Source organism: Bactrocera neohumeralis, chromosome 5 (genome assembly GCF_024586455.1).
Source record: "Bactrocera neohumeralis isolate Rockhampton chromosome 5, APGP_CSIRO_Bneo_wtdbg2-racon-allhic-juicebox.fasta_v2, whole genome shotgun sequence".
Lineage (NCBI taxonomy): Eukaryota > Metazoa > Arthropoda > Insecta > Diptera > Tephritidae > Bactrocera > Bactrocera neohumeralis.
This window is the reverse complement of record NC_065922.1, coordinates 12,059,085-12,072,249: the sequence shown is the minus strand read 5'-3', so window position 1 is coordinate 12,072,249 and position 13,165 is coordinate 12,059,085. Positions and strand designations below refer to the sequence as shown.

At 35.8% G+C, this 13,165-nt stretch overlaps 2 protein-coding genes and 1 long non-coding RNA gene across 8 annotated transcripts in view; all 3 read right to left on the bottom strand.

The window, feature by feature from the left end:
- LOC126758095 (uncharacterized) overlaps nt 1–13,165 on the bottom strand; it is a 317,225-nt gene that overhangs the window by 83,879 nt on the left and 220,181 nt on the right. The gene's annotated exons all lie outside the window — the stretch shown is intronic.
- LOC126758089 (mediator of RNA polymerase II transcription subunit 20) lies at nt 2,513–3,518 on the bottom strand. The gene is made up of 2 exons (XM_050472116.1): nt 3,444–3,518; nt 2,513–3,367 (listed from the first exon to the last, which is right to left on the bottom strand). Exon 2 carries the CDS (start codon nt 3,358–3,360, stop codon nt 2,614–2,616), a length of 747 nt encoding a protein of 248 aa, XP_050328073.1. The 5' UTR covers nt 3,361–3,367; nt 3,444–3,518; the 3' UTR covers nt 2,513–2,613.
- Nucleotides 4,327–13,165, bottom strand: part of LOC126758069 (uncharacterized) — a 47,744-nt gene continuing 38,905 nt past the window's right edge. For 2 of the 6 annotated variants that reach the window (XM_050472082.1, XM_050472083.1), the window contains exons 2-5: nt 9,354–10,727; nt 5,316–5,897; nt 4,626–5,236; nt 4,327–4,566 (exon numbers count right to left, since the gene is read on the bottom strand). In XM_050472082.1, coding sequence (XP_050328039.1) covers nt 4,515–4,566; nt 4,626–5,236; nt 5,316–5,897; nt 9,354–10,586 — 2,478 coding nt within the window. In that variant the 5' untranslated portion in view covers nt 10,587–10,727 and the 3' untranslated portion in view covers nt 4,327–4,514. Of the gene's footprint in view, nt 5,237–5,315; nt 5,898–9,353; nt 10,728–13,165 lie in introns of those variants that run through there. The other 4 variants (XM_050472085.1, XM_050472081.1, XM_050472086.1 and 1 more) reach the window with 4 other exon arrangements.

Genomic DNA, 13,165 nt, shown 5'->3' with positions numbered 1-13,165 from the left:
TCTTTGTATGTATGTACATACATATGTGTGACATACACAATACAGTTGATAATTTGCGTTTTGCAAACACGCGAAAAATTAAGCAAGCCACAAAAACCAAAAAAAAAAAAAAAAAAATAAACAAAAATTAAATTGTAAAGACACGCCAAAAAATTTAAAAAAAAAATTAAAAATATAAATTTATTTGTGGCGCACAATTTTGCAATGCATATACAAAAACAAAACAAAATTCCAATTATCACCAAAAAATTGAACAAAGGCAGCGGTTTCCAAAAAAGCAAGTCAAGAATTCTACATTTTAGCCAAAGTTAAGGATGCATGCGCACAAAGTCACAAAGAACATCAAGGGAGCGAGCACGAGGCAACAGCGTTAGCTCAGCTATATTTAAAGCTAGAAAATATGCATTTTGTTTGCAAGCGTAGCAATACTATTTTATTGCGTAACCGAAAAATTACAAATTTACAATTATAGTAGTAATGCATTGGATATTCGAAAATAAAATAATTACAATTAAAAGCAAATGCCAAGAGTTTGCATTATTTCGCTACTCAATTTTAATATAAAAACTACTATATGGTACTTGTGTTAGTGGTGTAAAGCGGTTTTCTCACAAATTGTATTTTTATAAAAAAGTTGAATTACTTAACAAATTTAAAAAACGTTGGAAAACAGCAAAAACAAATTTATAGCATGCGCGCGTATTTCGTGAGCATAGCAAAGATTGTTACTTTTTGGCTGCTGCCTACTTTTAGGCTGTAATTTTAAATTGAAAATTGTAATTTTAAAGTTAAATTTTATAAATTATTTTTTTTTGTTAGTCAAAAATTTATGATTTTCAACTTAAATTGGTGAATGTCTAATATTTTTTTTTAAAGCAAAATTAATATAAATTTTATTTTTATTGTTTTTAACATAGATTTAATTTTTTTGTATAAATTTATTTTTTTTTATTATAAATTTATTTTTTTTGTAAAATTATACATTTATTTCTTTTTATATAAATATTTTTTTTAATAATTTTTTTTTAATATATGTACATATGTACATATATTTTTTTAAATTAACTTTTTTTAATATAAATTTAATTTGTTTTTAAATATACGTTTATTTTTTTTTTAATATAAATTTATTTTTTTTATATAAATTTATGCTTTTTTAATATAATTTTTTTTACGGTCACAAATTTGTGATTTTCAACAAAAAATTGTAAATTTTCTTAAAACTAAATTAATAAAATTTTTCTTTTAATTGTAGAAATCACAAAAACTTCCCAAAATCTAAAAAATTTAATTCTTTGTTATGCTCACTAATAATAATTTTTTTTGCGTAACATAAACTAAAAATGCGAAAAATATGTCTGCGCGTATTCAAACATTCAAAATTTCAATTGCTTGCACATAAATTTTTGCAAAAAAACGAAATTTTCTTTCATACATATACATATGTATGTATATATAAACGAAAATTCAAAAATATAACATTTTTTTATTTAAACAGTGTATGCATTTGTTTAAACAAAAGAAAAAAACAACAACTTTAACAAAAAAAAGCATTGCTGGTAGAGAAAACAAATATTAAATGTACATTCTTTTCTCTCAGTGTACGTAACATAGCCTTTCGAAATAACGAAAATCACATGACATTAAAAAAAAAGCAACACTATTATACATAATTCAAACATAAACGTCAGAAAAAATGCAAAATTTTGTGAACAAAAAGTGAAATATCACAACAACAATGTGGATTGTAATTACTTTTTTACTTCTTTTCAGTTTTGGAACATTGTTTAACTTTTTTTAGATTATATTGTGATAAGGAACTTTATGCATACTTTAAATAAATAAAATTTTGGCTAGAAAAATTGGCTGCTTCTTTTTTTTTAATTATCTACATAAATTCGTATAATGTTTATTGCAATTGTAAAATTCAAAAAACAAAAAAGTAATTTAAATTGAAAGCAAATTGTGGCGCTGCGCTACGCGTAGCCTTTTTATTGCAAACTACCGATAATTAACATACTATTATATAATATTTACTTACTAATAATTATACTTTTTAATTAAACGTTATACTATACATTTGCATATACCTAAATACATATGTACAAGCATGTATCTTTAATTATATATATAAATACTATGGCATAATAATATGCATATATGTAGCTGTTGCATATGTGCATACTACATACATACATAAATGTATTTCATACAAAATTACTTACCAGGTAAAAAGCATAAAAATAAAGTTCGTACTACATATTGCAAATATTGAAGAATTATAGATGAAAGTGTTTCATTTCAAACGTATTTGGTATTTTTGAAAACTTGCGACTGCGTAACCAGCACAATACGATTTTAAATATGAGGAAACTATAATTATTTACAACGAAGAAAGTGCGACGCACAAAAATCAAAGCAGATGACCATTTTCTGGAAAATAAACAACTGTTTTTTATATAAAAAATTACACTTCGTAGTTGCTTTATTTTTTTATACAACATTACGGGTATGTTCGAGCTACGTAATAATTACAGCAGTACACTTCTTCACTTAACTTAATTAATTTAATTTTGTCTAAAATTACTACAATCTTAAAACCGACTCCTAACACTAGAGCCGCATGCGCTGATTGCCGCCCTGCATATTGCCAGCTGCATTTTGCGCTGACGTCGCGCCACCCGTTGCACCGCCTGCCACCGGCAACACATTTTGTTTGCGGTAATTTGTGAAACTTTCCAAATACTGATTAATCGTATCGATTGGCTCGTACACTTCATTTTGTTTGGTATGTATCTGCTGTTGGCCCATAGTATTCATTATTTGTTGCGAAAAATATGCTGGATACTCCTTGGCAATTTGCATGCCGAGAAAACCTTGCAAAGTTTCACGTATCATTTCCCAACAATATGAAAGCACAACACATGGTCGATATTCAATCTCAATGAGTATGCCCTTAAAGTTTTCCATCATTGTCACTGAACCTAACTTAATGAGAAAATCGCCGTATTCGAAACGCGCACCTTTCGATTCAATTTTTGTTTGTTTTTTCGATGTGTATACTGAAGTCATTTTCAGCATAAGCAAATCGAATAGGTTGTCTGCCACAAGTGGTATTTGTTTGCCGGCGCCATTGTCTAATATGGAAAATGTGGATGCGGGATATTCGGAATCGTGCAGTACATGTACAGTTTTAGCTGGTCCATGTTGTGGTGTGGAAATGTATGTTTCGCAATCGACCAGGAATTGACCGGTGTGTATGGCGCCCAATGCCAAAAGCCGCTTGGTGAGGTAGTCAATGGCTTGAGCGCCAGTCTTACCTTCTGGTATCTGATATGGCAGCAATACAGTGACGCCCATTGCTAAGCTACAAACAATAAATTCAAATTTCAATTTACAAACTACTAAAATATTTAAATTGCGTGAAAAAATAAGTTGTATACCTGAAATTTATTAAATACGCTTTGTTTGGAACACACAAATTTACCAATTGCCGTGTAAACTATCAGCTGTTAGAGCGGAACAAAATGGTATATTAATGGAACACAGCATGCATGGATAATTCATTGTAACAATACATACTTACAAATACATTTTATTGAATGATTTACAATTAACTTAATATTTTTACATTTGACTTTTTTTAATATAAATAGCAAAATTTTGAATTTGAAAAATAATATTGTTTTTCATAAAACAATTAATATTTATTTTTCTTTGAATTTGACACATCCATTCTGTTCCAATAACCACTTGCATAAATGAATTTTCAGCAGGTATTTGAATTTATAGCTTTGCGATAATTCGCAAATTTAAAAAATAGGTGATTTTCGAAACAGCTGGTTCTACATAACCGGAAGATCCTAATTTATATCCGGCTGAAATAAGCGGCAGAAATACAAAAAACTTTGTAGGAATGTATTGTTTAAACATTTATAATTTGCTAAAACCGTACCAAACTCAAAATAATAAATATGTGCATAAAACATATTAGAGCAATTAAGAGTACTTAGTCGTGCCATAAATTCTGTTACAAAGTTTACAGGGCGTACATATGTATGTAAGTGGTCATCCTCGTGCGGTTCGAACCAATTCTGCCATAAAAATATATTCGCGAACGCATTCTCTTTCCGAAGTCTGCTTAAAAAACAGGAAATTAGGTAAAGCGAAATCAATAGATCGAACAGATCTACTTGCTCACAAATTTTTTCTTCGTGGTCTGATTTATAAAACGGCCTGAACTTGTAACAGAACTTATGGCATAGTTGCTTAAAAACGCAAATGTCTCACAAAAAATTAAGTTTTCTAAAATAATCCATAAACTCATTTGTTTTTTAATATTTATTGTATTAAATACACACATAGATACATACATAAATATGTATTATTAAATTTGGAACTAATACGTACTCATAAGATGTGTGGATACTGATTTTTGCTGTAATTTCTTATTGTACACATATGTACATTAGTGCTTAAGAAACAACCACAAAAACCAAAATCCATTATTGGCATCAATACAAATCCTTGAGTTTTGTAACACATCTACGCATATATGTAAAAATTCTGAAAGAAATCTAATTTTGAGTGTCCACACATTTGCTATCACTGCTTCTGTACACTACTTGCTGTCTTTTAGATCGGTAGCCGTCTTCTTATTAAATATCTGTGGAGTCTTAAAGCCACGGAAACTTTTACGCAGCGAGTTCGTTACACGCTTCTTGTAGCTCGTACTGGTACTGGTCACTGAAATTTTATCATCCGGCACGAATCTGCGATCAAGTCTCTGCAAACTGCTGGCCTCATCAGTTGAATTACTCTCATTGGAATTGTTTTTCAAAAATTTTCTATTAAAATGTAATTGTGGTGTGCCCCATTTCTTCGCTATAAAAGCTTCGAATTCCGGATCGCTTTCGGAGCCGCTTTCATTACTGGAAAATTTTCCTTTGTAAATGCTTTTAACTTTTACCCGCTCACCTTCAGTTTCACTCACGCCTTCAGCCGAGTGTGCACCACCGCTGTGCGGTGTGTCGGCAGTACCGTTATCCGCAAATGGTATGTCATCCAATTTACGTGTAACAATCACCTCCGCTGGCACACCCTTCAGATTAACACCCTCGATTTGTGTCTGCTGGAAATCGGTCGGATGTATGCCGGTATGGGGACTGTTGCGCAGCGAATTTCGCACTTTACGTGGTGTCTTTATCTCCACAATGCGAACGCGGTAATGCAGTAACTGAAAGGAACACATTCTTAATGACAATGCAATATAAGAAAAGAAGAAGTTAATATCCATATTTTTTCAAGGTGCTTACCCGATCTTCATCGATGAATTTCGCCAGATCCGTTAGTGACATGCTAATGCAAGTGCCCTCCGCCAATATGTCCTTATCGTACTCACTATGCACCGGATACTTCTGCGTTATGGCTATGGCTTCATTCTCCTGATGTACAATTGTCACCTCGAAGGCGTAATTATGTTTCTTCTCCTTCACAGTCGATGTGCAGGCCATGGTGAATAGTATGCGCTCCTTATCGTGCACTTCATAGAAATTAAACATCTCATCGAACACAATAAAAACATAGTAACCGGTAAGCGGTTTCTGCTTCACGCCCATATTCCAAATCATATCGGTCGTTTCTGTGGTGAACACCTTATCGGCATGATCCTTCTCCAGATGGTCCTTCCAGTGTGCTTCGCGACCCGCCCATTCGCAATCGCCCCACACACGTCCCATAAAGCATTTCATCGGCTTGTAGATGCATTGCTTCTCGTGCCAGCTCAGCAGATCGATTTGCAGGCGCACTGTACAGCCACCCGAGGCATTCGAGCAACGGAAATGCGCCTTGGAGCACAGCGCTTCGACAGTGAGAGAGCGTATAGTGGTGAAGGGCTCCTGTGAAGAGAGAGAAGTGAGTTACAAGTTGTATGGACAAAGGCACGTACAACAAAAATTTCAAGTGGTTCTCTTTACGTAAGCGATAAGATATAGAATTATATACATATGTACATGCAGCAATTCTTTCGACCTTGCCTTCATCACCGATTTCCTTTCACATATCAGATAATTCAAAATGAAATGTGAAAAGATAAATGAATTGAAAAGGTTCTACAATTGATTAAACAACAATTTAAGTTGGTGGGTAATAAAAACTTCAATTTTTTACTCGAGTCTTTGCTGCATTAAAGTGTGCCAAGATAAGATTGCAGTGAAAATAGCCGCAATCTAAATTTATGTGACGCGATGACGTGCAAAACATTGTCGGCTAAGAGTCTATATTTTCCATTCTATATGCCAATATGATAATCAAATGATCAAGCTAAACTCTAGAGAGAATAGTTAAGAGGTTATATGCAGTTAGAATCTTAAAAAAATGTTTTTTTTTATATCGTTCCGGTGAATATTTTCGAATTTACACGCAAATTTGAAAAGGCGTTTCGGGGTGCTTGGAAGTACGGGGCCAAACTTTAAACGCTTTTTTTTCAAAATGGTGTTTTCAAGATCGGTGATCAACATTACTCGAAAACGGCTGAACCGATTAGTCTCAAACGAGCTGCTTAAATAATTTTTTTTAGTAATTTAATCTTTTCTCACCAAAAATTATTTTTTTTATAGGTAATTTAAGGTCGAAATTTTGGTCAAAAATCGATTTTTTTAAGAAACCGCCATTTTGTCAATTTTATTTTGTTTATTCTTTCGATTTGTTTTACTAAATTTAACATTACTTTAACGAAATTGGTTGGTTGGTTTGGTTTTTTCAATTTCAGAGGATTCAGTTCAGAGATATAGTGGACACCGGTAAAGGTCTCTTTTGAGAGGAGCTCCCGGAGATCAGCTTTAATTCCTTCCAAATAAATATTTTTACTAATACAAAATTTTAAAATATAAATAAAAGATACCATAATTTTTGGATTAATAAGTTTAAAAGTTTTCTCTGAAAAAATTTTGAAAAATTCGCTTTTTTCGGTCTGCTTTTTTCGGTCTGCTAACTAACTAACACCTTTCATCATATTATTTATAATAACTAGGACCTCTGTCTGTATGTAACAGGCACATTTAGAGAGAAATAAGTATCTATACTCCTATTTTCTTTAAAAAAGTCTCAAAATGCCATTTTAAAATTTCAATTTCGCTAATGTGACGTCATCAAAAAAAAAAAAAATGTAAAAACTGTTGGAACCAAATAGCGGATAGGTGATGTAGTTCGAATGGACGAAAACACTCCAGCTCTGAAAGTATTCGGCGAAAGATCGACAAAGCTTTTTGACTATCACATATTTGGTGAGATGGCCGAAGGTAAGACTGCAGAGATGTTTCAGTTTCAGTCTTGCAAATGCTGGACAATGAAGAAGAAATTTTCCACCTCACGTTGCTCCTTAATACTTTGACAACTACCGTTCGATAAGATTTTAAGCCCTTTCGCCGGAGTGTCTATTGGTCAGTGTTCAGTACGAAATCCTACGATTGCGGCAAGATGGACTTTGCTCAGGGTAAATAGTTCAGTAGGTCTCTTCCATTTTACTTCACTACGATCAGCGTCCACTAAGTGCACGCGAGGTCTATCGATCTATAGAACGCAAGACGCCAATGGAGGTCCAACTTGGTCCTATTCCAATGCGTGCAGGGCAAGGTTGCCCCGTCTGACTAGCTCATCGGCCTTGCTGTTGCCAGCGATTTCGCTGTGATCTCTTCTCTAAACTAGTCTGATGATGAAGTAGCTTGAAGCTATTTCTAGCGAGAACAGACACTCCTTGACTAGCTTTGAGTGTACAGTTTGCGAGCTTAGCGCGAGTGTTTCCGCCCTGCAGTCGAAGTGAATGCTCATGTCCCTGAAAGAGGCTACACTTGGTAGTAGTACGTCTATCATTTTTATAGTAACAATTTCTGCCTGAAAAACACTAAAGTGACTCGGTAGTCTAAAGGTAAGAGTGACGGAAAACTTCTCCCCTAACTTTTCCTCCTAGCTTCGACCTATCCGTGAAAATGCTCACTGCGCCTCATTTCCAGTGACTTCTCCCCATCCACATCAACCTCGTCTGTATGTGTGCAGAGGAAGAGCCTCTGCTACGCAGTGATCCAAGTTTTCAGGAATGCAGTTAAAAGAGAAAAAAAATTACGGCGTGCCCTTGTTCGAATCAACAAATATTGAATTTGGATAAATTATGATTTTTTTTAAGCAACAACAAATATCAATTTAGTTTGCAATAAATTGTTTACCATAACGAATGGAATCGGAAGGAGTCTTCCTGCACAGGGTATTTTAAGTTTACCATGACGTATATTGCGCACAGAAAGAAATGTCGGAAGTACTTATAACATGATCAGCGCGACAAGCTGTTTCGATGTAGCCACGTATATAGGCGAACTAGCCTCAGTTGTAGAGACATCTGTTTGAAATTTTGTAGAAGCCTTTTTTCCTCAAAAAGCTTTTCACGTGTAGGAATCGCCGATATCGGGCCACTATAAAATGTAGCTGTCATAGAAAATGTTCGCTCAAAATCAGGTCCTTGTATGGAAAACTTTTTATTTGACGAGATAACTTTAAGATATTCGGCATGGATTATTGACTAAGGCAGCGATACAATCTTCGAATAATTGGTTTAGATCAGAACACTAAAGCATATGATCGTCATATGATGTAAATCAAGACAGTGATCTGTTTATACTCTATTAAATATGTTATAAGAAATCCACTTGTGGTGGGTATTGTAGCTTCAAAGTTGCCGAATTAATGTTCTTTCTTGTTCGAACTTGTATTATATTTTGTCACTGATTTAAAGTTTATATGTATAATGGAAAAGTTAAAAAAAGAGAATTGATATCAGCTTCATCGGCAGAACTGCAAAAAGATTATTGACGTCAAACTAAAATAAATAATTACATTTAGCGACATTATATATATATAAATATATAATCTACATATATATTGACATTTTAATGCCGACAAAAGCAAATATAAAGTGCGATAAAATACTTGTAGAAAACTTGATAGGAAAAGTGATTTTTTGTCGAGGAAACAAATGGCACATACGAGTAGGTAATGCGAGTTGGAGACGTTGAGCAGTTATAAGACTAAGGGCCGTTTTCTCAATGTCTAATTAGTAACCAACTGTCGGTAAAGTACTGGTTAATTTCACCAAAAGAAGGCATTTTGGATGAGTTAACCAGATCTAGATCTTAACTGACAGATGGTTCCTAACTCATCCGATCCTAAACTTCTTATACTCTGTGACAAAAAGTTTCACTATCAAAAGATTGTGTGAGATTAGACTAATATATCCGATGTGGAATGTGAAAAACTAAAAAACTGATAAATTTTTGCAACAAAAACTCGAATATTCAACCACTTACCTTACACAGCGGACAGAGTAAGAGCACGCGAGTGCATTGCTGGCAGATACTGTGACCCGTCTTGCATAACAAAATCGGTGACTTCATCGGATAGGCACAACCAGGGCACTTGAGTTCCTCAATCAGACGTTCATAGTGATTTATTGAAATCTGCTTGGGCGCCTCCGGTGACAGTGAGACCGGTCGTTCCATCACACGACGCATAGTCGGAACCGGCTCCTCACGCAGCTGTACAGTGGCCACTTTGATCGGTTCCGGCAAGACAGCGCTCGTTATCAAAGTTGTGGCTTTCTTAGTTGGCGAGCTTTGCGGGCTCAAGGCAGCCGCGGCTGCCAAAGGTGATGTGGGTGATGAAATTGTTGTTGGTGTGGGTGTAGCAATCGGTGCAAGCGCTGCGCTTGCATTTGTTGGCGGCACTGCTATTGCTGCTGGGGTTGTTGTGGCTACTGCTTTGGTTGGCGTGGTTGGCACCGAGGTGGCGGAGTACGAGCGCTGATCACCAATACCAATGCTACGTGTACGACTCAACATAGGCGGCTTGGGTGGTGGCGTACCGGGCGAACGCGGTAGTGTTGCATATTTCGTAGCTGAAAAGTTTGCGGCTGTCGCCTTTGTATGACCATTGAGTTCGGTTGCACTGCTGCTGCCCAATTTGTGGCCACCAACATTTTGTTGCTCTTCGCGTGTGTGTATACGCGTCTCGCTAAGTACCGTTTCGGCGCCATTAATCGTCTGTGTCTTGGTTTCCGTTTCGGTCTTCTCATCGATCGTGTACTCGCTGATGGTGTTGTTGAGAAAGAGTCGTCGCTTCTCATTGATCTTCTCGATATTCTTCAAATGGCCGATTATTTTCAGATCCTCACTGAGATCGTTGCGTAAACTCTTCGTGTTACCATTGACGATTGCCGTTGTTGTGGTGGAAGTTGTTGCATCCTTATTGCTTATACTGGTTGCTGGAGCGTCAGCTTCGTTTTGGTTGCTCTTATCCGCTGCGTTTTTGGACTCACCGTTTGTTGTTGCTGTTGTTGTCGTTGTTGTGGTTGAGTCGTCCTGTGACTTCGCTGTCTGCGGCACCGACGTATCACTGCTGGAGTTGATGGTGACTTTGGTGCTGTTGCTGGTGCTGGAAATACTGCTGGCATTAGAGAGACTCGTGGTAGACACTACACTCGCAATAGTCGTGGCTTCGTTGCCATTGAGATCACCGATTGGCACTTCGTGTATAGTGTTCATTGTTTGTCCAATTTCTTGCTTTTACACAAATTGCAAATTTGATTTCAACTAATTTTTGAAAGTTTTCAGTTTCAACTCTGCGTTCTTTGCATTAACGGTAGATACTCATTCAATGAGTGTAAATACCGTTCGCCTACTGCTCTGTTGGCAAAGTGAATTTTAAATTGTCGTTTTGATTAAATTTTTTGCCTCGAATTTGTATGTCGAAGCAACTTAATCATACGTTCCCGAAGTTTTTAGTGTTTTTTATCTCTAAAGTATCTTATCAAATGCGGCCCGAGACCGTAGTGCAACCCAACGCCCCACCGCTGTCGCCGGCATGCCGGCAAAATAACGACAGGTGAGGCGTGTCAACGGTAATCGATATCACGCTAAGTAAACATCAGCTGAATGAAGTGTTTCTCATTGCCTTGTTGCCGGCAGAGAGCCGCAACTGTGCTCTCTACTCAGTTACTCATTTCTAGCTAGATTCTAAGCACAGCTGAGCGCTAACTGCATATCTTTCTTGCTATCAGCTGAGCGTGAAGTGTGGAAAAGCTTCAAAGCAAACACCTCGGGCTGAAATGTTTGTCACCACAGACTGTCAGGGCATAATTTTACCGGTAGAATTAATGCAACTTTTCGTAAAATGACAAAAAGTGTTATCAGCGTTGTGCTAATAGAGTGTGTAAATAACATTAAATGGCCGTGATTATCTCTATTATCCCCAGAGAAACTCATACTAACTTCGCTGAATATAAAAAAAATGCCACAATACCCTCAACGAAACTGGTTTCTTTATATAAGTGTACTTTAAAGCATATAATAAACTTTGCTAACGTCACAATAGCGCATATTCTCGATAGCTTTTCTTCAGCTGCCCTTCAAGACGGTATTACTGGCTTACTCAGTAAAATCACTTTGCGTTTTTGCTCTGTAATAATTTATCATTTTCCGAAATTCGACATAAGTCTCTCAATTGATAACTCATAAGATAATCCCCTACAATATTACAGTTAAATTTACACCAAAATAGTACAATACTTAATTTTTCTTTTCTAACTCAATTTGATTATGAGACTGCCAGTTGTTTGTTCGATTCGTCGCCCTTCAAGGTTTGGTGTAGAGCACAGTTAATGTGAGTAAATATTAAATTACGAGTACTAAGCGTGTTTACTGATTCTCATTATGACAGTAAATCTATATAGAAATCTAACTTCATTAGCAAACAGATAGTTTTATAGAAAAAATCTTTTATTTTGTTAAACAGTGTAAATGAAAAGGAAACGTCATTCATTATAGGATAATATTCGAAGGCATATATTGTTCTATAATGAATGACGCGTCCAGCAGACAGTGCAGAAAATATAGCAGACGTAGCTGAGAGTGTACTATACGAAGAACGTGGAGAGTCTATTCGGCGCCGTTCGCAGCAACTCGGACTGACGTATCGAACGACTTGGCGCACTTTACGTCGAGATATTAAATAGAAAACTTACAAATTCAACTTGTGCGAGAACTGAAGACGCTCGACCTTCCCAAGCGACATCGCTTTGCTCTATGGACTCTTGAAAAGTACCAAGAAGATACAACGTTTTCGAGCCAACTTTTGTTCAGCGAACCATTTCTGGTTCAATGGGTAGGAACACAAGCAAAATTGCTGCATTTGAAACGAAGAACAAACTGAAGGGATTCAAGAGCTGCCCTTTCATCCCGAAAACAACAACGGTTTGGTGTGGTTTGTGGGCCGGTGGAATCATCGGTCCATATTCATCAAAAATTATATCAGTGAGAACGTAACCGTCAATGGCGACCGTTATCGGGCCATCATAACCGACTATTTGTTGCCTGAAATTGAAGCTCGTGACCTCGGCGACATTCGATTTCAACAGGACGGCGTCATTTCCCACACATCACATCAATCAATGGTTTTATTGAGCGAGCACTTGAGTGGGCACATAATTTCACGTTTTGGGCCGATCAATTAGTCACCAAGATGGTTTGATATCACCTGTGCTCGGACGAACTCATCAAAAACTGAATTCAATACCAAAGAATGTTCTTTCGAATGATAATAAACATCCCCCATTAAATTTGAAGTTTCTATGTTTTTTCTTTAAAAAAATAAGACTCATCGAAATGGATCACCCTTTAGTCCATCAGTTTTCGATATATTGATCTGAAATTTTGCACACGTCCTTTTGTCATCAAGAAGCTGCACATTTGTCACAGCCGCCGATATTAGACCCCTATATCATATAGCTGTCATACAAACTGAACGTTCAAAATCAAGTTCTTAGAGGAAAAATTTTTTTTCTTTGACAATGAATCTTCACAACAATTTTAGTTGCTATAAGAAATGCAACTGTGAAGGGTTTTATAGCATCGTTTCAGTCGAAGTCATCGTTTGGTCTTGCTTTTTTTGGAATAAAGTTGAAATAACAAATTTCTAATAAAAGGGTGATTAATTCTGTTGAACAGTGTTCAGTCGCTGCAACTGTAGAAATTAAGTTCTATAGTTAGTATATAATTCAGTTATTAAAAAAAATTTCCAACGTTTCATAAAAAGTATTTTTTCTTTGCTGAGGGTTTATTAATCA

What these genes read in the sequence shown, in the direction of transcription:
- LOC126758089 (XM_050472116.1), bottom strand. Translation starts at nt 3,360, where the DNA reads ATGGGCGTCACTGTATTGCTGCCATATCAGATACCAGAAGGTAAGACT.